The sequence below is a fragment of the Psammomys obesus genome, unplaced genomic scaffold, assembly GCF_907164565.1.
Source record: "Psammomys obesus unplaced genomic scaffold, mPsaObe1.curated_primary_1811, whole genome shotgun sequence".
Lineage (NCBI taxonomy): Eukaryota > Metazoa > Chordata > Mammalia > Rodentia > Muridae > Psammomys > Psammomys obesus.
In genome coordinates this window covers 39,989,719-40,015,118 of record NW_026593286.1, presented here as the reverse complement: position 1 = coordinate 40,015,118, position 25,400 = coordinate 39,989,719, and the positions used below count along the sequence as shown (strand labels likewise).

The 25,400-nt window shown below is 38.4% G+C and overlaps 1 protein-coding gene across 1 annotated transcript in view; it reads right to left on the bottom strand.

The window, feature by feature from the left end:
• The window catches only part of Tmeff2 (transmembrane protein with EGF like and two follistatin like domains 2), a 269,707-nt gene that overhangs the window by 231,452 nt on the left and 12,855 nt on the right, over positions 1-25,400 (bottom strand). Inside the window, exon 4 of the mRNA XM_055616977.1 lies at positions 19,578-19,604. Within this exon, the coding sequence (XP_055472952.1) occupies positions 19,578-19,604 (27 nt within the window). The remainder of the gene's footprint in view (positions 1-19,577; positions 19,605-25,400) is intronic.

Below are 25,400 nucleotides of genomic sequence, written 5' to 3'. Positions count from 1 at the left end.
TACCTTTTACTGCCATACCAGGGATGATACTGAAATTGTATAAATTTCAAGCAGTAAATGAAAAACAAAAACATTAGTATACACAGGCTTTATTGAAAAGCAACGAAGTGAAAACTCCCAAGCACATCAATGTGCTTGCCTCTCAAAGTCTGAGAAAATTGGCTTCAATGAATATAATGGGCTCAGTGCACGGGCTTTGATTCTTAAATTATGCTCTCTATGAAGCATATTTGTGTTTTAAAACTAAACCTGCATGTTGGTTTATGTTGAACATGTATAGTAGATTTGGGGTGTTCAAATAAGATGAAGAGGTTATTACCATTCTTCCTACCCTTTTCCAAATTCTTTCTTTCTGAGACAAGGCCTCACATACCCAGGCTGGTCTAGAAATTATTGCACAGCTGTAGACGATGACTTGAACTGTGTCTGCCTCCTAAGCATCTCCATACTTCAGTACTTTGGTAAGTAGTACTTGTTCACACCCATATTACCATATAAATGAATAGAAAGTTACCTCCTCAGCTGCCCTTTTGCCGGCCCTGTAGATGTTTGGGATTGCCCTACCATGTTTCACTGTGGTAGTCTTTGCACTGCTGTCTTGCTTCCAATATTGCCTCACATACAATTAATTCTCCACACGGAGGCAAGAACAATAGTTTAAATACATAAAAATGATTGGCCTTCAAACTTTTTCTGATGCTGATCTAAGTACAAATTTCTTACCAGTTCTCCACTTGGCCAAATACTTACTGCTCAATTGGTGAATTCCCCTTTGTCTCTGATGTCCGCTGGGACCTCGGACAGTGTGTTGGTTACTTTTCTATAACTATGATAAGACCCTATGACTAAGGCAACATACCAGAGAGAGTTTATTTGGGCTTACACTTCTGGAGGGAGAAGACTCCACCATAATGTGTGGCAGCCACAGCTGGGAACTGAGTGCACCTTGTGAATGACAAGCAGGAGGCATAGAAAGCAGACACAAATGGGCAAGGGTCTTTAAACTCTCAAAATCCTCTTCCAGTCACACACCCTTTCCAACAAAGACACACATCTTTAGCCTCCCCAATCAGCACCAACTATGAGCTAAATATGCAAATGCCCAAGACTACGGACGCACTGAATGCAGATGACCACACTTAGGAACTGGGCTTTGGTCCTGAGCATCCTGCCTCTGTACCTTTTCCTGCCACTTTTCCTTCTCATAATAAAGTTGTAGTTTCATCCCTTTCCCAAGACAGAGGATATGTGTAAGTCAGACAGAGGATCTATACACACACACACATACACACACACACACACACACACACACACATACACACATATCTGAAAAGCAATTATCACTCTCTGAAGTATTCTTACTCATATTTTTGTTTCTTAAATTTGGTTGATGTAACGTGGCCAATGTTACCAATATAAAGAAAGTACAAAGAATAACAGAACAATAAATATTATATAATCAAAACCACTACCAGATTGACACTCTGAATGAAGATTGTGTGTGTCTTTGTGTGCATATACTTCCATGTATTCTTGTATCCATGCCATATCACACAAATTTGCTGATTTGTAAAAATCTTGTTTAACAGTAATAACTTACACTCAATCGCATTAATAATGCTTGATATGAATTATTACAGACTTCTGTTTTAAGTTCCCAATGTTAAACTTATGACAGTTTACACATGAAGCAATGAAGGAAATAGAAACTGTGGAACCCAAAGAGGCTCAGCATAATTGCTGGCTTTGTTCCTAACAATATATAACAATATATAATGATGATGAACAAACAAGTATTTGTGCCCTTTCCTTTCACAATTGAAAATGGAGATGATTTATGTTCCCTGAAGAGTCATGTCAACTACTTAATACATGACTACAAACAATGAGACCACAACGAACACGCATGTGTTTTTAATCAATGTTTCTGAGTGCCCCAATCTGAAGGCAATATTCCTAATATTAATATACTATTTGGAGCACTTTTCTATTTTTTGCCATTTCAATAACTTCAGAAAGTATTAAGCAAGCATTCTACTTTCTTTCATTTGATATTATACCAAAGGGACAAAAATTGCAAGCGTTTTCAAAAAACATTTCATTATATGTGTAGATTCCATATTAACAAAGAATGTCAGATGGAGCCCATGGCAGCTCAGTATCCAAGTGGGTTCCCTAGTAAGGGGAACAGGGACTGTCTCTGACATGAACTCAGTGGCTGGCTCTTTGACCTCCCCACCCCTGAGGGAGGAACAGCCTTGCTGGACCACAGAAGAGGACATTGCAGCCAGCCCTGAAAAGAACTGATAAGCTAGGGTCAGATGGAAGGGGAGGAGGACCTCCCGTATCAGGGACTTAGAGAGGGGCAGGGAGGAGATGAGGGGGGGAGGGTGGAATTGGGAGGGAATGAGGGAGGGAGCTACAGCTGGCATACAAAGTAAATAAACTGTAATTAATATAAAAAATAAAAATTTAATTAAAAAAGAATGTTAGAAATATTACTTTATAATTCTGAAATAAACACTACTCAGAAAACATCAAGAGGATATATCCAAGTTTGGAGAGAGTCTTGGAGCTGGAGCTATGGCTCAGTTGGTAAAGGGATGGATCCCTGAGCCCAATCCCAAACACCAGATCTGGAGAAACAAAAGCAGGAGGATTCCTGGGGCTTTGCCCACAGGTCATTCTAACTGAATTGGCAAGTTCAAAGTTCAGTGAGAGTCTGTCTGAAAATTGAAGTGGGAAACAACTGAAGAAGATGCCTAACATTACTGACGTCAGATTACCATGTACACAGCACATACCCATGTGCCATCATGCCAGGCTTAAGCCTATGACCTCACAAAAACTGGCAGCACGCATGAGCCTGCACAGGTTCAAGCTAGATGGGGTCGCAGTGCTGAGAGGGGGAAAGTTGACATGAAACTATCTCCAATTACACATGTTTGAAAAAAAAAGTTTCCTTTAATGGTGTCTCACTGGTTATATTAACCACACTTAAGGTGGGTGCCCATGCCCAGCAGTAGATGGCCAATGAAAAGCAAATGAATTCAATGGTAGTTTTGTAAACTTTTTGTTCTAATATCACCTTGTCTGGGATTTTTTTTTCCATACTAGTCTTCTGGCTGCATATTATGGCTTGCAATTTCATGTTTTTATGGGTTTTGTTTGTGTGTGGGTTTTTTGTTTTTTTTTTTTTTTTTTTTTTTTTTCTTTTTTTTTTTTTTTTTTTTTTTTGCTTTGGATTTGTTTCTTTGTTTTCTAATGAGAAAGAGAAGGAAGAGACTGGTGGGGAGGATCAAGCAGGAGTTCAGGGAGGGGAAAACCATGATTAGAAATATTGTATAAAAATTAGTTTCAATTAGAAAAAGAATCTAAGAAAAAGAAAACCAGTTAGGGAAAAAGAATTTTTTTCTATGTATACATAAGAAGCACAGATAAGTGTAAATTTAGTTCCTTGTTGCTCCTGTTCCCAATGGTCTTTGGACTGTGCAGCATTTCCAATGTTTGTCACATTGTCAAATGTGGGAGGAGGGAGGGGTCTGGAACCAGGATGTAAGATGATTAAATAAGTAAATGAAGGAAAAAATGTGACAGTCTCCAACATCTGTCTTTCTGTGTTCTCATATATGGTCTACAAACATTCCAAAGAGCCTTTCAGAATTCTCAGCTACTTCAGGTCCTTCTTGGTACTGCATCCCATGGAAACACCTCAGTGGAGAAAAAAAAAAAAAAAATCCTGTGTGTCTCTATTTCATCAAGGTATTGGTTCATGGTTGCCAGGAAGAAAAATCTTGCAAACAAATTATCTGATAATCTTCAAAAATGAATTTTGTTTGTGTTTATTTGCTTTTGGTTTTGAGTATTTTTTGGAGCCATACAAAGAGAAAGAACACGAAATTGGGTTGGTGAGTAGGGAGGTAAGGAGGGTCTGAGAGGAGTTGGGAAAGAGGAAGAAATAGGATCAAAATAGTGTATAGATTCTTTTAAAACTGAAATATTTCTTCATATCTTCTGAATGCACACACACACACACACACACACAGAAGAGAAAGATTGAGAGAGAATTAAACAAAATGCACCATCCTTGCTGTGAGACTTCTCAGTCTCACACTTGTGAGTAAGGCATAAAGTGATCAGTCATATTCTTCCCTGCAGCAGGATTATCAGTGCTGAAAGTGTGAAATTCCAGGCAAAGTGCACACACTTAGCCACCTATGAGACATTAAAAAGGAGTCAAGACATCAGCTTTCTTCGCCTTCATGCACATGGACAGACTCTGGTGGAGCAGTGTCCAGAGGCTTTTGTGTTCCTCAGAACCTTCTGAATTTCCTGGTTAGGGAAAGCTGTCTATGGACTCACTCTGCACACTCCATCATTGATTGTGACAATTCTGTTTAGTATGAGTGAAACTATGTTTCCTAATGAAATACATTCTGACAGCATTAAATCCTATTTCTTATGAGTGACAAAAGTGTGTGTGTGTGTGCGTGTGTGTGTGTGTGTGTGTGTGTTGGAAAAATTAGGGGAAAATATATATTTAGAGCATACTGTTTTAAAACTTAGGTATTGCAAGCATAGCAACAATCAAATGGAGAAATAAGTATTGTATTATTAATACAGAAGGAAATGTCAGGAGTTAAAATGTATAAGGCCAAAATGCGGTTTGCAACTGTGAAACAACTTAAAACTCTACCTTTTTGAATACCAAAATATTGAGCATACTGCTTTTTTGTGACATTTCTTATCAGAAAGTTCTCTGCTGTAGTTGGAATTCTTCTTCCAAACTTTGCTTTTTTTTGTTCTCCTCAGGTATCCTTTGTATCTAAGCCCAGCATCACAACCTTGCTCCACTTGTTTATGTGGTGGAGGGAGATTGACGGGGGAGAAAAGCATGAGGATGGGGAACATGCCTTGACTTTAAGTGAGTGGACAGAGCAGCAGAATGACTGAGGTGAAGGACAGATGTGTCCTCCGTGTGTCCATCCATCAACACCTAGAGCCTTAGTTAGCAATGGGTAGGATGCATAACAGTGACACTATTTCTGCACACACCAATTAGTTACAGCCACTGCGCAGCCAGCACAGTGACCACGCCATGACATTCATCAGACACCTACTCCAGCCCGGGCACTGTTTTCTCAGGTTCTGCTGGTAGTCTTTACTTCCAGTCTGAGGATGACGACATGGCTTATTCTAAAATAATGTGTACTTGATTCTCACTGGCATCATGCAGATGCTCCATTGGCCCTATGTATATATCTTTTCCTATTTTGTAAGTTAAAGCAGAATCTCACAGAGTGCTAGACTTTCATTAAATGGAGAGACTGTCTGGATGTAAGTAATATCCAAGGCTTCATTTCCTAAGTAATCTTATTTGGTTGCCAAAGTACATTCATGTAAGGTAATCAGGGTAGTTCTATGAAAACCCAGAAGGTAGCCTTACTTGCCATTGATTCAATGCCAAAGTGAATGAAAGCATCAAGTGTATTTCCAAGTGATGCTATTTTTTTGGCCAAAGCCATTTGGTATTTTAATAAGTAATTTGGATATTGAATGAAGTATTCACACAGGGCAAAATCATCTCAGTTACCTCCAAACTAACTAACTAGAGTCCCAGAATAACTTCAATTATTTTTCCAGCACACACTGCTTGTAGAAAATGAGGTAGATCACAAATGAACAGGTTTACATCCTGGTACCAGGCTCTGTGCTCTTAAAAATATAAAGAAAATGTGAGGGAAATGGAAAATCAACACAAATGTGTTATGGAGGTACCATTGTGAAACCTATTTCTTTGTGTGCTACCTTAAAAAATAACTAATAAAAATATAATTTATGGAACATAAATAAATTATAAAAGATAGACATCCGGTTTTTGCAAGGTTGTCCTGGGGTTTCCTTGACATTCTTAAGGCCTAGGTATAGAAATTGGTGCTTAATTTTGAAGCTGCTTTAAGTTTGTACCGTGCGCATGCCTTATTCCCCAGGTTCTTCTTTGCTATTTATCTTCCCCACAAAGAGCATGGCTGCAATGCTGTGCTCAGATAGATACTTGTAGAGAATTAAAAACAGAAATTTTGGAAGGAAAAGTATAGTAATGCTTTTGTTACTGTTTTTCAATCTATGAAGTTAAAATACATTTATAGTACTTTTATTATAACAAGTCCTTCATTTTTAGCTTCTTTAAAAAAGAATTTAAATCTGTGCAAGGGTCTTAGGTTATCTCCATGTATAGTCCTTGGTTGGAGTATGAGTCCCAGGAAAGACCCCTGTGCTTAGATTTTTTTGGTTCTGTTGCTCTCTTTGTGGAATTCCTGTCCTCTCCACATCTTACTGTTTCCCACTTCTTTCCTAAGATTCCCTGCACTCTGCTCAAAGGTTGCCCATAAGTCTCAGCATCTGCATTGATAGTCTGCAGGGCAAAGCCTTTCAGAAGTCCTCTGTGTCAGGCTCCTGACTTGTTCCCTCTTTTCTCCTTCTTCTGATGTCTATCCTCTTTACCTTTCTGGATAGGAAATGAGGATTTTAGCAAGAGTCCTCCCCTGCACAGATGTAGCCCAAGGCAGTTCAGTATCCAAGTGGGTTCCATTGTAATAGGAACAGGGACTGTCTCTGACATGAACTGATTGGCCTGCTCTTTAATTACCTCCCCCTGAGGGGGAAGCAGCATTAACAAGCCACAGAAGAAGGCACTGCAGCCACTCCTGATGAGACCTAATTGACTAGGATCAGAAGAAAGAAAAAGAAGACCTCCCCTATCAGTGGACTTGGGGAGGGGCAAACATGCAGAGGGTGGAGGAAGGGAGGGATTGGGATGGGAGCGGAGGGAACCATAGGGGGGTTACAAAGTGAATAAAGTGTAATTAATAAAGAATTAAAAAAATAAAAAAAGAATTTAAGTAAACTGGGTCAACAATGTGAAATGTAACATTCAGAAATGTGGGCATTTTTAAAATTAGTGTCAAGACCTTGGTTGTCTTAACGAACCTTTTATAGGTCCTCATAGGTCTCGTGTTGTGAACGAGGTGCATTTACCTCATTCAGCCACCAGCACAGTCACACACAGACTGCTTCCATGAATGTGGTTATAGATCAATATGGAACTCAGATGTAGCCCATGGCAGTTTAGTGTCCAAGTGGGTTACATAGTAATGGGAAGAGGGACTGCCTCTGACATAATCTGATTGGCCTGCTCTTTGATCACCTCTCCCTGAGGGGGGAGCAGCCTTACTAGGCCACAGAAGATGACAATGCAGCCACTCCTGATGTGATCTGATAGACTAAGATCAGAAGGTAGGAGAGGAGGACCTCCCCTATCAGTGGACTTGGGGAGGGGCATGCGTGAAGAAGGGGAGGGAGGGTGGGACCGTCAGGGGAGGAGGGGGGGCTTATGGGGGGATACAAAGTGTATAAAGTGTAATTAATAAAATAAAATGAAAGAAATTTAAGAAAGTGGGTCTTAACAAAACTGGGATTTATTTTAAAATTTATTTTTATGTAAACTTTGCCTAAATGTTTAGACTTAAAAGCTAAAACCCCAATTCATTATTTTCCTTTCAAAACTGGTGCTTCTAGACCTTCTGTCCTTCTAGACCTTCAACAACCAAAACTTAGAGGTCTAAGCTAAATAAATAAAAGGACAAAATGGATAGCCAAGTGAGCAAGAAAGATGGCTCAGTGGTCAAAGACTCCTGCCACTGAGCCTGATGACCTGATGTCATTATCTCAATTCCATGTGACAGAAGAAGAGAATCAACTCCTGTAGGTTTTCCTCAGACCTCCACAGGTGTACTGTGGCATGGATACATGCACACATACTCCCACTTCACAGAAACACACATGTGCACACACAGTATGAATAATTATATATGTGTAATAATAATTATATATATAATTAAAACCAGAAAGTCAATATTTTGGACTTTGTTCTCCAAGGTCAAAGAATCCTCTAAAAAGGTTCCTGTAAGTCTGTTAAGTTACCTATCCCTTGATCAGAATCCACAAAGACCCACAATTTCATTTAGAATGTGGATGCTATTTAGGCAAATATATGAGAAGGATTTGTAGGACAGGAAGGAACATCAATGGGGCACAAAATGAAATCAATTGATGCTGTTTCTCCACTAGTGAAAAAAGAACATTGATCAGCCAAGTCTAAGGTGGAAAAGATGAACGTCACAGTTGGAAAGGAAGAAAATGGACTGATGTTGGAGGTCTTTGTATAACCTGCCTGGATGCCTAAATTTTATTCTAATGAGGATGGACAACCATTGCTGAGTCTGAAGTAAAAGAATAACATACTTATGTAAGTATTTTCTATGTATGTTCTCAGTGTGCTAGAGGAAATGTTTTAGGATAAGATGCCTGGGAGCAGCCATTCCTGCTAAGAAGCTTTTTCCAGTAGTACAGACAGGAGATGCCAAGGGGCTTGCAGGGAAATTGATGGAAGGTCTGGAGGCAAAGATCTGAGAACTTCTCACAATAGGAACTCCAGGGTGTGCTGATTTACACCACTGGACTTGTTGTCTATTTCTGCCACATCCTGGCATACAGGAGTTCTCTTAGTGAAAAGCCAAGGAGTTTCTGGAATTGATGCCTGGACATGGTTGGGCAGCCTAGACTTCAAAAGAGTGTGAATATGAGCTTCCAGGATGTAACTATTTCATGTCACCCCCTATTTAAGAGGCAGTAAAATTACTTTTTCTAGTGATTCTTTTTTTAAAAACTGCCAGCTGTGTTTATCTTTAATTATATTTTAAAATAACACCTACTTTCAAAGATAACCACATTCAAGCTGCCTTTTGAGTAACTGAACAAAATCCTGAACATTGTAAAACTCTCCAAGTCTTAAGAATTAGACCTCATGACATCATCAGGGGCCGGAAATGATGGTGCTTTACAGTTCAATGTGTCATTAAGTTGCTGCCAACAGCATTTAAGTCAATATACAGAAATCCTATTTGCTAACTGATTTATTTTGCTTTGTGTGTCATGGTCTTTGCAGTGTCTGGAAGGATACTCACTCTATCCCTCACTGCTTACTCACATGACCCCATAAAATTTCTCAGAACCAGGACCAAATACTTCTACAGTGTACTATTTTATGTAAATATAGAAATGATTGCCTCTTTTAAGTGAGAGTACCAACAAGACATTTTGCCTGCTCCTTTTACCAAGGGAAGAAATTGGTAAAACAGTACCTCATTAGCCATGCTCTAAAATAAAAGTAAAAATCAGGTAGAAAATGAAGCCATTCCTGATGAGACCTAACAGACTAGGATCAGAAGGAAGGAAAAGACCTCCCCTACCAGTGGACTTGGGGAGGGACTTGTGTGGAGAAGGAGTAGGAAAAGAGGGGTTGGGAGGGGAGGAGGGAGGGAACTACAGGGGGGATACAAAGTAAATAAAGTGTAATTAATAAAAAATTTAAAAAATGCCAACTGGAAAATGAGAGAAAGTTTACATTATAATGAATATTATTTGACCAGGCAAGAATAGACCTAATTGGAATGATTGATCCACAAAACAGCTTCTAAGAGCAGTGAGCCAACATTTTTTAATATGAAGCTAATTCTTTTATTTTTGTCTGAGAGAGACCACCAACAAATCCAAAATTACAAGTTTTGTTTTTTGTTTTTTGTTTTTTGTTGTTGTTCACATTTTTTTTCAGAATCAGACAGATAACTGAGAAACACTAAAATAATTCTTTAGGCTTCACTTGTTGAAACAAGATGCTAACATCATTTAAATATATTGTTTTCTATTTATTCCTGGATATCTTTTAGAATCCCTCAGCTAAAACAAGTGTATAATTTGCCAGAGAAAAGGAAATTGTTCTTCGTTAAGTACACATTGGAAATAATATGGTACAATATGTATGTACATCTAGTTCAGTTTTAAAAAAGCAGTATTTTCAGATTCAAATGTGAATCCAAGTCAATGCAATTGGACATGCTTTGCAGCACGCAGAGACATTCCTTTGCCTTAAACAGTGTCTGGAAACAAGAGAACTTTTCTGCTTGCTTAAACCTATCAAATCAGGAAAACTGAATCCTTAAATAAAACCTCCAATACAAAAGAACGTTATATTTGATGACAGCAAAATCTAGGATTTTAGTTGCAGAAGACAATATCCGTCAGAATAGAACCAGATGGGTATGTCTAAGACAGACAAGGAGTCCTCCATAGGCTGCAAAATATATCACAGCCTCTTCAAAATCAGCGCTAACTAAACAACAGAAACTTTACCCTTGTTTCTGAAATAAGTTTTATTTTATTGTTTATCTGTGTGGCTGTGTGTGTGCACAATTCATCAAAAAATGAAGAACCTCCTTAGGAGCTGACGACGGTTCAACATTCTACCTTTCTCATTGTTACCCAAACACCTTCTCACTTTCGTCCACTTACAGCCTTGATTCTAGACTAGTCTAGGTATGCAGTGCTTCAGAGCGTTGGCACATGTAGCCATCTTCCTTGTATGTCCATCCTTTCCTCATCAGCAAGCTTTGCTCCTCCAGTCCCTTATGTTAACTCCGCCCTCCTGAATCATCCCAAGAAAGTAGCAACCCATCCACTTTCATTACCCTGCCTTACCCTCCTGAGTAGCACTTATGTGCTGTATTCTTGATATATTTGCTTACTATTTTTGTCCCTTCACAATAAGTACATTCTCAAAGGATGGGAATTTTGTTGTTTTTTTTTTCCTCTCCATCACAAAGAGTAATATAATCGTATTATATTACTTCTTACCCCTGTGAGTGTTATATTCGCAGAGCTCACAGCTGAGTCCCTTCTTATGCCAGATATGTAGCCAAAGAAAATCATCCAGCTTAACACACACACTAGCCTTTGTACATTACCCTGTGAGAGATGATCAATAGTAAAATATGGAGGCCCAATATCATCATCCCAACTGAGGACAATTTGCAGAGTCTATCTCATCTTGGAAACTTCAGATGGGCTGTGCCCTGGCTTTTATCTCACTGTACCAATTTAAGGTATTTTTCTTCTTATCCTCACATCCTTCCTTTTTATAGAGTATATTATTCGGAGGCATCATTCACTCAAATTCACACACAAATTTTAACCTCAAGGTTCCTTTCGCTAAAATCCCTGCCAATCACAGATAAAGGAACAGATCTGAGCATGCTCAGGGTAGTATGACTAAACAGTGGAGTGTCACAGTCCACACAGCCCTGAGATCTTGAAGTTGTGCTGTGCCTTGCCATTTCATCCTCAACTTCCTAATATAATTCATCAAAACATTAAAGGCTACCCAATACTATAGAGAGAAAAATTTTCAGAATATGAGATGAGATGGAGAACACAGGAAAAGAGAAGGAAAGGAGAGGCAGCAATCTTATGCCACGAAGTAATAGTAATATGGACAACACACAACAACACAACACATCCACGTTTCGTGTTCTGCATCGAACAGACAGGTGAATTCAAAAGAAAAGGTGATAATGGAAAAGGATAAGAAAATGGGATATTAAAATTTCCTGGGAGTGTTGGTAAAATTTATAATTTATATAAACAAAAAATAAGGTCTGATATAGTTATTGAAAACAACTGCTCTGAGAGGTAGAATAACGATAGCTTTCTTCCTCCTTGAAGTCTGAGGCCTGGTAGTTAACAGAAACACTGAGGCTGAGCCATGGCTAGTATGGCCATCCTCATCTGCATCTGTGCATTCACAGGCTATTGTGTTCAAATAAATTACTTTGTAAACCGTAAAACATTTACAAGTAAATATGTAAGTACGTTCACTGATTTAGCTGCGTCATATTTGGACATTGGTAAGAACTGGAATACAATTTCCTACCTATTTTTAAACACATTATTCCTAAAAATCACATAGTCACTAAGAAAAACGTCAGTGCTTACCGCCCTGTGAGGGGACTGTATATGAGAAAATATATTTCTTGTAAATATATTGGGCAACCCATATTGGAGTCTCTTCCACTCTGCTTTATGTGGTTTTCAGTGGAAGCAATATGCCTGCCAATTAGCTTTAATTACAATTTTTTATCAGTTTTCTTCATTCCCTATCTTGCATAATCATAGTTTCTTCAGATTTTTCTCATATATCCCATGTTTCAACTCTGTAGTTTCTGTTTCTTTCTAGATGCAAAGCTGTATTGATAAATATAGGAAACGAATGGATTCATATTATTATCATAGAATCAATGCTATTGTTATTGTAGTTGTATTGGTATCTAGGTATATATACACTACGTATCCATGCTAATGTAGAACTCGCTGTTGATTTTCCATTCTCAGTTTTTCAACATGCTAGGACCACAAACTTGTACTACCACACCCAGCAAAGCACCAATCACGGGCTTAAACTACTAATTAAACAACCTGTTATTCCAATTAAACACTTCATAGAAATTATGTTCTCGGAGCAGATAGGAGTCAGAGCAAAAGGTAGCAAAAATTTCTGTAACTCCATTTCTAACTTCACAGAGTTCAAAGTTCTTTGCTTTAGTTTATTGTGCTCATCTTCCCCTAAGTGGTATGAGCCTGTTTAAACAATAAGATGAATCACTCTCCAAGGAGACTGAGAGTAAAAAAGAAAATCTTGATAGATACTTTTCAAGCCAATTAAAGATCTAGACTGCAAATCTCTGGATGCTGATCCAAAACCACTTCTTCCATACTGCAATGCATGATTAATTTTATTTCCCACTAGTTTTCATAAACCCAATTGGATCACCTAGAGAAATATGTAGCATTCATTTCGCTTTCCCAGGCAATCTAGAACTTTGAAATCATCACTGCTCTATTGTAAGAAAAGTATGCTTTCTTTTTAAAACGGTATTTATGTGAAAACAAATTACGCTCCACATGTGCTCATAGCAAAGGCTTCTCCCTCCTCCATTTGTCTTTTCCACCATTCTCATTGTTTTTCCTCTTCTGTTTACTTCTTATGTTTTTCCAGTGTCATCATCCATTATATACTCCTCACTCATGCTGCTTCTATTTCCTTATTCTATCTCCATATTCTTTGTTTTTGAGGTAAAGAGAAACATGAACTCCAAGCCACAGATGCCTGAGATAAGGTTTCAGTTGAGGTTTAGGTGGCTACATGCTCATTTCTACGCAGAACAGGAGTACTTGAGTGTGGGAGATGAAGGAAAGGATTGTTTCTGCTTACTCTCTGTATGAATTGCCTTGGAAGACCTCAGACCTTGTGCAACTGGGGAGTTTCTTTATTGAATCACTCTTCTGGCTGGACCTCCTTACCATTGTTGTCTGTCAGACTTTGGCTGCAGTGTGAACCAATAGGGAAAAAAAAATCATTGCAAAGTAGATTGTGCTTGCCAGACTTCACTGTGACAGTAACTAAAGAAGGTACAAAAATATTGTTGAGGCCAGGAAGGAGTTCAGCAACAAGGAAAACAAAATTACTTACTCTTCCATAAAGGCATTTTATGAAATGAATATTCATTTCTTTTATCCTCAGTGTATTTAGCATTTTACTTCTGCAGGGGATCATTCCCTTTTATAATCAGCATCATAACTTTTCCCATTGTATGCTGAGAGGATCTCCTTGAGCATAATAAAATGCTCATGATTGGCATACAGATGCCAGAAATCTTGTCACAGTGCCCAGGTAATACTAGACTTCAAATAAACCAATTCACATGAGCAAGGAAAAGACTACTTATGAACATCTTTCAAGTTCATAACCATAGTAGACCAGTTTTTATCAACCCATTTGGTCAGCAGTAGTAGCCGAGAGATTTACAATTTGTTTCAGTGCAATCCATTCTTTTTTGAGCAAAATTGTGTATGAAGCAAATGTGTTAATTATGGCAAACCTGAGGAATATTATATAAAGGTAACTAACAAAGAACATTTTTTCACTAAGCAAAAACAAATTATCAACTGGATTTCTACTTTATAATTATTTTTTTCTTTTTTTAATTTATTCTTTATTAATTACACTTTATTCGTTTTGTATCCTCCCTCCCTCCTCCCATCCCAATCCCTCCCTTCCTCCACCCTCTGCATGTTTGCCCCTCCCCAAGTCCACTGATAGGGGAGGTCTTCTTTTCCTTCCTTCTGATCCTAGTCAATTAGGTCTCATCAGGAGTGGCTGCATTGTCTTCTTCTGTGGCCTGGTAATGTTGCTTCCCCCTCAGGGGGAGGTAATTAAAGAGCAGGCCAATCAGTTCATGTCAGAGACAGTCCCTATTCCTATTACAATGGAACCCACTTAGATACTGAACTGCCATGGGCTACATCTGTGTAGGGGTCTTAGGTTATCTCCATGCATAGACCTTGGCTGGAGTGTGAGTCTCAAAAAAGACCCCTGTGAGTAGATTTTTTGGTTCTGTTGCTCTCCTTGTGGAGTTCCTGTCCTCTCCACATCTTACTGTTTCTCACTTTTTTTCTAAGATTCCCTGCACTCTGCCCAAAGGTTGCCCATAAGTCTCAGCATCTGCATTGATAGACTGTAGGGCAGAGCCTTTCAGAGGTCCTCTGTGTCAGGCTCCTGACGCGTTCCCTCTTTTCTCCTTCTTCTGATGTCCATCCTCTTTGCCTTTCTGGATAGGAATTGCAAATCAAAACGACCCTGAGATTTCACCTTACACCCATCAGAATGGCTAAGATCAAAAACTCAAGTGACAACACATGCTGGAGAGGTTGTGGAGAAAAGGGAACCCTCCTCCACTGCTGGTGGGAATGTAAACTTGTACAACCACTCTGGAAAACAATCTGGCGCTTCCTCAGACAACTAGGAATAGCATTTCCTCAAGATCCAGCTATATCACTCGTAGGCATATACCCAAAAGAGGCTTAAGTACACAAAAAGGACATTTGCTCAACCATGTTTGTAGCAGCCTTATTTGTAATAGTCAGAAACTGGAAACAGCCCAGATGCCCCTCAATGGAGGAATGGATACAGAAATTGTGGTACATCTACACAATGGAATATTTCTCAGCAATGAAAAACAAGGAAATCATGAAATTTGCAGGTAAATGGTAGGATCTGGAAAAGATCATCCTGAGTGAGGTATCCCAGAAGAAGAGGGATGCGCACGGCATATACTCACTCATATAGATATATAATATAGGATAAACCTACTAAAATCTGTACACCTATAATTATCTTAATATTAATTACTCTGACATTCATACAAACTATACAAATACTAGTTATAAATTTAACTTACCACCATTCATATTTATTATTAATCTAGTTAAAAGTTCTCTTAGAAGCAAGGTGTGGCTTTAATATCAGAAGATGAGGCTGAGGCAGGAGGATGACACATTTGAGACCAGGAAATTTCTTCTCAAGAAAACATAGCAAGTAAATTTTCCTGGAAATGTAGAACTCTGCAGTAGTGCGTGTTGGCTAGGTGCTTCCTTGTCCTCATGAAATAAAAGCATACCATTGCATTTATGGCATTATCTCAGATACATATTTAATTCTACAATTACTGCAGACCTTTCAGAAAATGTTAGTAAGAGCTGACTACAGATTTTGCCTCCTGTACAACAGGACAGCACATCTGTAAATATTTTAGTTGTTAAGACTGGGTTTCATTTTGTGGATTTTTTTTAATCTTTAGGAATTTGATGAGAATATAAGCAATCCAAAAGTATTTTGAAAGGGAATGAAGGAAAATATTAAAAACCTTGTATTTATAATATAGCTTAAAGATATAGAAAAGCTGAAAGGACTCTCTCAGCACCCACACAGCCCTACATCTTGAGAATAGGCTGCTTTAATACTTTTTCTTCCTGAAGTATTTGTTGCCTAAGGAAGTCTGTGGGTAGCTAGGAGGTGCTCATTCCTCCCCCGTACACCACTTTTGTATTTACAACACTAAATCTCCAAATACATACTTATACGCACTTGAGTTGCTAATCATATTCAGCCACATTCTCAAGTTCTTAGGAGTGTGGTCCACGCATTACCTTCTAGCACACAAAACATCAAGTTATAGTTTATCCTGAATGTTTTTCAAGTGCAAACCAATTCAAAGGACTATTTGATGCTGATGATCTTTCAAATATTTTTGAAAGGACACAGAACACCACAACTCTTATGTTCAAAACTAACAATGTAAATTTATTTTTTATAAATTTTCTTGAACACAAGAATGAGGATGCAAACACTGAAGTGCATAAAGCCACCCTAAATGATCATGTGGGGAGATTGTCCCTAGCTCCTCTGCAGAGCTCTGAATGGACGAACACAAGGTGAAGATCCCATATTGGAGACACAGTTAAACACACTTTCCTAACAAAACAAATGAGTTCAAAAGTTTGACCTGAGCAGTAAAATAGCTAACTTCCAAAAGTGTCCAAAATGTTAATTTTATAAAACCTTTATATCCATTTTATGTATGATAAAAATTTCCTCAATCATGGTAAATAACAGTTATGTTCTGGGTAAATGAGTAAAGCTTAAGTTTTTCTTAAAATAATCATGTCTAATTTTCTTCGCTAATATGATACTCATCCATTTACAAACAAGCCAATCTAAAACAAGTAAAATTGATTCATCTAAAAAATAAATTTAGCTATGATGGTTAACCATTTCATTTATGGCAAGTTACACACAACAAATATATGTAGGCATATTTGTTTATTTCACTGGTCATATCAATGTACTGTACTTGAGACTCATATGAACTTTCTATCAGATAAGGTGTTATAAACACAACCATCAATCTTCCAAAGTACTTGCAAAGATGACCTAATTCCTATATATTCCCATTAGAACAGTCACAGCATGTTCAACCACTGATTCATTCAAAGGAAGATCCTAGGTCCACTGAAGCTTTCAGGACCTCTTAATAAAAAGGCAGTCCACTCTAAGAACCTTAGAGGCAGTAAGCCAAATCCATTTTTGCCAACCCAAGGGCTATGTGACCCGAACTTAAGTTTATCTTTGTTATTGTAGTCTCTAAGCTGTTTGGTATCTTGGAATAAAGAGTTTAAATAGATTTCAAAGCTGTTAATACCACAGAATACAATAACATATAAGCTGGGGGGAAAACCAATCTGGCTAGCATCCCAGTTTTGTTTCTAATTTAAAACTTTTATTCATATTGCTAAATTTTTCAGAACATTTCTTATTTCAAAGATTGTAACTTGGAATTCAAAGCAGCAGTTGTGACCCTTTGGCAAACCTCTATATCCAAAAATATTTACATTACAATTCATAACAGTAGCAAAATTAAAGTTATGAAGTAGCAATAAAATAATTGTATGGTTGAGGGTCGCACATCATGAGGAGCTGTGTTAAAGGATCACTGCATTAGGAAGGATGAGAACCACAGATTCCAAGGGTTATATGTCCTATTTCTTATAAGCCAATATATCTTTTGAATCGGTTTGGTCAGATGTGCTAGTTCCTGTCTGAAGACCTAATATTTGGGAGATAGAAACATGATAAATGCGCTGAACTACACATCAGCCTAGTATACTTAGTGAGTCTGTCCAGGCTGAACTGATTACAAACTGAGGCTATCTGAATAACAAGAATAACAAACACATCTTTTTTAAAAAGCCTAAAAAATTAGGTGCCTATAACTAAAAGAAAGAGTTAAGAAGAAAGAGAGAGTACAGGTGAGAGAAGGGGAAAATAAATTGGGGGAAAAAAAAACTGTTTCTTATGATATATCCCGCTAGTTTTGAACCATGTAACCAATGTCATACTTGTAAGAAGAAAATGATTTCCGTTAAAAGCAAACAGCCTTATTCAGGTCACAGGAGAGCACAAGGAACCAAGCGGTTCAATCTAAAAGTAACAAGGAAGGATGGGCTTGGCTTGGCTTCTATTTTCTTATGCTAATATCAACGACTGGAAACTACCTGCACAGACAGCACAGGTTGTTACTTAAAAATCAAGACAAGATGCATGTTGGTTGGGAAAATCAGGTGGGGGAAGAGGATGGTGAAAATTCAGCATGACAACGAAGACATTCTGTGTGCAGTGGATCATTTTTTTGGTTTCATTATAAACAAGCTAGCAGAAGAACAAGACTTGTTGGGTGAACAGTGGAACAGTTAGTCTCAACAGACTAACTGCCAGATTAGTCTACAAAGGAAGCTAAATGCTCAGAAACTGTACAGAATTTTGCATAGAAAAAATACTTCCCACTAAAGCAAGATTTTTAAAACTGGACTTATTTTTAAGCACTTCAATGCAGGCACGCTGTTTTCTATCTTTAAGATTGAATTTGTTTTCCAGGCTCTCCCTTTTAAAGCCTCTGGGAAGCTTTCTTGAGAGGACTATATTCATCACCTAAGAGGCGCAGCTTGATTTCTTAGGAGTGAAGAAAGCCTGTTGAAATAGGAATAGCAGTCCAGAGCCTTGTGCTGTCAAACAAGTCTGCATTTGAGTCTTGACTGCTGCTTAGCTTTAGCCTTTATGGGATAATAGTGAGCTCTAACGTGCGCCTCTGTGCTCTCCAGGTGTAGCTTATTTGAATTAGCTAAGCCTTTCTCCCTGTAAGGCTCAAGTTTCCCAAACTACATAAAGTGTACAACATTGAATGGTTATCCTCCTGAACACAAAGCTTTCCTTTATTTGGTTTCATCACATTCTTTATTTACTCAGAGTAATTATTTTATATAGTCTGCGAAATCATTGAAATAATATTTATATTTCAAATTTATTTTTATTTTATTAATCTTAGTCATATGTTGGGTTTCATTCTTGTGATGCGTATATAAAAGTGGCAGTTGGGATTTCATTTGAAAAAGCATCTAGGATGTTTACAAGGGCATTTAATGTAAAAATAAGATATTGTAAGCACATCTGATGGGACTTGTGAAGTTTCTACCTCTCTCATTCTTTAAATAAAATGAAATAATCAGAACGTACATTGTAGCTGCCTGGGCGTAGTTTGATGAAACATGCTTTAATCTCAGTGTTCACGGGGCAGAGAAGTAACTCTGTGAGTTCAAGGACAGGCCAGTCTGCACAGAGAGTTCCGGTTGTTTGCCATGGCTCCACAGCGGAGCCTGTCCCAAGCCAAACCAAGCCAAGCAACAAAAACAGATCTCATTTTAATAAAATTAACTTTACATTTACTTCATCAGGAAAGAAAAGATAACAGCAGGTTGCCTTTTACTTAATTTTTGTTGTTACCGTCTTATTTTTATGAACTAACAGTCTTGATTTAAACTTAAAATTCTGTTGTAGGAAGTTGCTTGTGTGCTGGTGTAAGTACAGGTGGTTGAGGACAGTATTACGTATTTAAAAACCAAATATTTAAACATGTCTTTCTGTCTTATTAAATACTTGTTCAATTTTGTATTTGGAGGTTTTGGCACTGTTTGTATCTGTTTCAAACTTAGCACCACACACAAGCAAGTGCACCAAGGAGGATGATGAAATGAGATGGCTGTGATTCATGAATAGACCAAAAAATAGGCATGGCATATACAGTAACTAAGCTAGGAGGACAACTGTTCATGTAGTTTTTATTTTCTAAAATCCAAACTTTAGGTTTCTCTGAAATGCCTGCTTTGGAAAAGTATAATAAGTACCCACAATAGTACACTGAAACGTTCAAATACAGAAAGAGAACAGCTCCTACCTCCATCTCCAGATCCTGATCCTGCATCTGGGAAGAAAAAAGGAAAAGCAGTTCATAATCACTCAAAAAATATATTAAATGATGAAGTTCTTAAAAAATAATTAATTAACTTTTATTACAATTTGTTTACTTTGTATCCCAGCTGTAGCCCCCTCCCTCATCACCTCCCAGTCCCACCCACCCTTCCTCTTCTCCCCTTATTCCCTTTTCCTAGTCCCCTGCTAGGGGAGGACCTCCTTCCTCCCCTTCTGTTTGACCCTAGCCTATCAGGTCTCATCAGACTGGCTGCATCATCTTCCTTTGTTTCCTGGCAAGGCTGCACCCACCAAGGAGTGGTGATCAAAGAGCCAGCTAATGAGTTCATGTCAGAGACAGCCCCTGATCCCCTTACTAGGGTACCAACATGGAACCTGAGAAGCTATGGGCTTCCTCTAATCAGGGGGTCTAGGTCCTCTCCATGCATGGTCCTTGGTTGGAGTGTCAGTCTCTGCAGCCCCCCACCCCGGACCCAGGTTTTTTGGCTCTGTCGGTCACCTTGGTCACCTTGTGGAGCTCCTGTCCCTCCAGTTCTTTCTATCTTCCCTAGGGTCCTCCTTGCTATTTAGCTTCTTGAGGACTCCAAGTAATCTGATTAAAAAATGGGGTACAGAGCTAAACAGTGGATTCTCAACAGAGGAATATAGAATGGGAGAGAAACACTTAAAGAAATGTTCAACATCCTTAGTTATCAAGAAATGCAAATCAAAACAACCCTGAGTTTCCACCTCACACCTATCAGAATGGCTATGATTAAAAACTCAAGGGATGACACATGCTGGAGAGGTTGCAGAGAAAGGGGAACCCTCCTTCCTTTGCTGGTAGGGATGCAACCTTGTATAATTGCTTTGGAAATCAATCTGGCACTTTCTCAGAAAGTTAGGAAGAATGCTACCTCAAGATCCAACTATATACCACTCCTGGGTAAATATCTGAAAGATACTCAACCATACAAAAAGGACATTTGTTCAAATATGTTCATAGCAACTTTATTCATAGTAGTTAGAATATGGAAAGAACCTAAATGTCCCTCAACTGAAGGATGGATACAGAAATTGTGGTACTTTTACACAATGAAATACTACTCAGCAATTAAAAACAAGGAAATCATAAAATTTGAAGACAAATGGATGAAACTAGAAAAGATCATCCTGAGTGAGGTGTCTTAGAAGCAGTGTATGGTATATACTCACTTATAAGTGGCTATCAGACAGATAATAAAGGATAAACAATGCAAGTTTCCTTTCTTTGTTGGTGTTGGTTTGCATTCGAGTGAGGGTCTTTTATAACCCAGGCTGATTTGTAGATTGCTTTGGAGGGAAGCTTTCCCTGAATCCTGGCCCTCCTGTGTGAAGACCTGGAATGTGCAGGGATCACAAGCCTGCCCCAGCAGCTCGTTTACTATCTCAGTGCTGAAATATCATTGATGTGAAAATTAGTAGCATTTAATCTGCTAATACACAATTTTCTCAATTTAAAATCTAATTCTATTGATATATAAGTAAGATATCATTTTTTATTGTTAAATTTTATAAGACCAGTACCATAGAGCTTTGGGGAAAGTCCTAAACTTGAGTGTGGGCAATCCTCCCAGGTTTAACTTGGATCAGGCTGAATTTGGAGACTTTGGCGTGAGGAGACACTTTGGTAATCATATTTTCAAAACTAAGAAGTATATGTGGCAAACACATAACGAAGACTTGTGTTCTTATAAACTGCTTATAAACAAAGATAAAAGTGTTAAGGGAGCACCTTGTGGGTTGAGGCACATACCCACGGTAGAGGAGTCTATCTGCAGGGAAAGCACTGTCTTTTGAATAAGAAGAAATGAGCTTAGCGTTTGTCTTTGTGCTTTCTGTGGGGCAGACTCTAAGACAGGCTGGCAGAAAAACACCACCCAGAGCTGTTTCTTATTCTGTTTCTTCCTGCCTCCCTTCAAAGTCATTATAAGTAGATAAAGGTGTCTTTTTCTGAGCACACAGCTTCCAGAAATACCCAGTTCCCCGGTCTGAGTCAAGACTATAGAGTTTCCATCTGTTCTTAAATGTAGATATTATCCTCTCTGCTTATTGCTTTGAATTCTAAATATGTTTCATTGTGGATTTCTACTGTTAATACTAGGTAATATGATAATATTTGTAGTTTCTTTCAGATATACTGTTACTATTATACATTAGAATTGCACTCAGGATTCAAAGCTTAAAGCAAAAACTTCTTCTAAGAATTTTTGTTCGTATTTAGTTTAATTAATATGGAACATTTCTTCTTTTTCCTGGTCTCTGACATTTTGTTGAGAAACACTCTATAGAACGACCAGGGACATACAAATTCATGGAACTGACAGTTATGGAAGAATGGGTGCATCTCACACAGCACATTCCACTTTCTGGCATTAACACTGACATGGAGAAGTAGCAGTTGACCAGTAAGTCTTGGCGGCAACTCACATTAACACTGTATTATACAAGAATGTCAACTAATTCATTAGCAGCCACCGCGACTGCCCATACGTCTTTGGGCCATACCCTTTGCTTAAAGGTGAGCTAATTGATAGAAAACACACACACACACACACACACACGCACACACGCACACACGCACACACGCACACACACACACACACACACACAGTGTGTGTGTGTGTTATGAATAAATAGATATCCTTATATATTTGTATATTGTTGTGGATATAAACATATTTTTTGGTTTGGCACCAGGTGTGGGATGTGGGACTGATTCAGATGGTCCCCAGCAACAGATTATTTGCCTCATGTGGGCTCTGAAAAGAGGTCTTTACCAGCAGCAGATAGTTTGAATCTGGGGATGCTGGAGAGAGAATAAATGCCAGCGCCCAGAGAGTGTAGAGCTCTGAGAAAGAACAATGCCACTCTTGGTTCCCCCTTGCTGCTCCTGGTTGCTGTTGTGAGACAAGAAGATGGAGATCTCCTGAAATGAGGCCTGGACTGGCTCCAAGGAACCCTACAACCCTAACCAGCAGGAAGCAGCTAAGAGAACTGCACCCCCTCTCCAACTAGCACTTTCTCTCTCTTATCTGGTGTTGGGGTGATGGAAGGGGTTAGGGTAGAGTAGAGAGAAAAAGATATAAGACAAAAATGAAATATATTTTTAAACAAGTATACCTACAATATATAATATATATAAAATATTATTTAATATAAATATATTTAAATATATCTCCTAATATATATTTATCTATATGTTTATTATATTTTATATTTATTTCTTAACAAATATAGAACTAACTTAGGATTGCAATCCTATGAGTTGACATTTTAGTAATTACAGTTCATAAAAGGCTCATGCACTTCTCTCTGCACCAGGAACATACTCCGCCAGTTAGAACAACATTCTTTAGAGACAAAACTGTTTCCTTGGGGCAGAACCAGGTGTTTCCTTGGTGCTTGAATCCAGGCCAATGTTTTCTCAGTTTCCTCTGAGCATACTTTCATAGCTAAGATTTTAATTGACTTTGAATTAATTTGAAAGTTTACCCTAGAACTCATTGGTACAGGAGAAAACTTCCTGAACAGAACACCAACAGCACAGGCTCTAAGAGCAACAATCAATATTGGGACCTCATGAAATTGAAAAGCTTCTGTAAAGCAAAGGACACTGTCATCAAAACAAAGCGATAGCCTACAGATTGGAAAAGAATCATCACCAACCCTTTATCTGACAGAGGACTCATATCCAGTATATATAAAGAACTAAACAAGCTGAAAAGCAGCAAGCCAAGTAATCCACTTAAAAAATGGGGAACAGAGCTAAACAGAGAATTCTCTGTAGAGGAAAATCAAATGGCAGAGAAGCACTTAAAGAAATGCTCAATGTCATTAGCCATTAGGGAAATGCAAATCAAAACGACCCTGAGATTTCACCTTATACCCATCAGAATGGCCAAGATCAAAAACTCAAGTGACAGCACATGCTGGAGAGGTTGTGGAGAAAGGAGAACCCTTCTGCACTGCTGATGGGATTGTAAACTTGTACAACCACTTTGAAAATCAATCTGGCGCTTTCTCAGACAACTAGGAATAGTGCTTCCTCAAGATTCAGCCATACCACTCCTAGGCATATACCCAAAAGAGGCTCAAGTACACAAAAAGGACATTTGCTCAACCATGTTTGTAGCAGCTTTATTTGTAATAGCCAGAAGCTGGAAACAGCCCAGATGCCCCTCAACTGAAGAATGGATGCAGAAACTGTGGTACATCTATACAATGGAGTATTACTCAGCAATGAAAAATAAGGAAATCATGAAATTTGCAGGTAAATGGTGGGACCTGGAAAGGATCATCCTGAGTGAGTTGTCCCAGAAGCAAAAAGACAGACATGGTATATACTCACTCATATAAACATACAACATAGAATAAACCCACTAAAATCTGTACATCTAAACAAGCTAAGCAAAAGAGAGGACTCTAACTAAAATGTTCAGTCCCCACCCTGAATGGCAAAGAGGATGGACATCAGAAGAAAAAGAAAATAGGAAACAACCTAGGAACCTGCTACAGAGGGCCTATGAAAGCCAGAAGAAAACAGGAAACAACCTAGGAACCTGCCACAGAGGGCCTCTGAAAGCTTCTGCCGTGCAGACTGTCAAAGCAGATGCTGAGCCTGATGGCCAATTGATGGGCAGAGTGAATGGAATTTTATGTAAGAAATGGGAAATAGTAAGAGCTGGAGAGGACAGGAACTCCACAAGGAGAGCAACAGAACAAGATAATTTGAACACAGGGAACTTCCCAGAGACTCATACTCCAACCAAGGACTATCCATGGAGATAACCTAGAACCTTGACAATGCAGCCACTTCTGATGAGAACTAGTAGACTAAGATCAGAAAGAAGGAGAGGAGGACCTCCCCTATCAGTGGACTTGGGGAGGGGCATGCATGCAGAAACGGGGGGAGGGTGGGCCCGAGACGGGAGGAAGGAGGGGCTTATGGGGGGGTACAAAAAGAATAAAGTGTAATTAATAAAAGTTAAAAAAAATAAAATATATTGTCTAAAAAAAAAAAAGAAAGTTTACTTCACTATTACTTTTATTCTAAGAGACCGAGTCACTGGCTGTAATGCAGTAGGCTTATCACATCCTGCCCATATGCTCACAGTATATGAAATCTATTTCTCATTTCCTATGAAAATCAGGAACTTCCACCAGGCCGGGCAATGTGATGATTGTCCTTCCACACTTGAATCTGACACACATCAAGAAAAGGGTAGCCGGGTTCACAGGGTCCAGGTTGCTAAATGACAAGAGAAATCTTAAGCAACCTTCCTGAGTTTATTCCTTCTGTTTAATGAATATAATGAACAGCAGCTCACGATAAATGTGTGTGCACTGTCTGGAATACAGTAGCTAAAATGTTGAGAAAACATCTTGCCTATTGATCTTTAATCTTTTGAGTATAAATATATGTGTATATATATATATATATATATTTATATACATATATACGTATGTATATATGTGTGTGTATGTGCCTAGGGAAAGTCGGGGAAAAAATAGGAGTGTTTTGTGTTTTGGCTTTTATCTCCCACATAGGTTTCTAAAATTTCAGGAGATTTAGTCCACATGATTAGTGTTTGATTTGACCCAAATTAAATAGCTGGGGGACAAAAGGGAGAATAAATGGAAAAATGGTCACTGTAGTCAACAGCAGCATTATGAAATACTTATTGGAAGCTTTAATGTTTTCTCAATTGTAGGATGAGTCATCAGAGCAAGCCAGAAATAAGAAGACTAAGAAAGTCCCAGTGAGGCA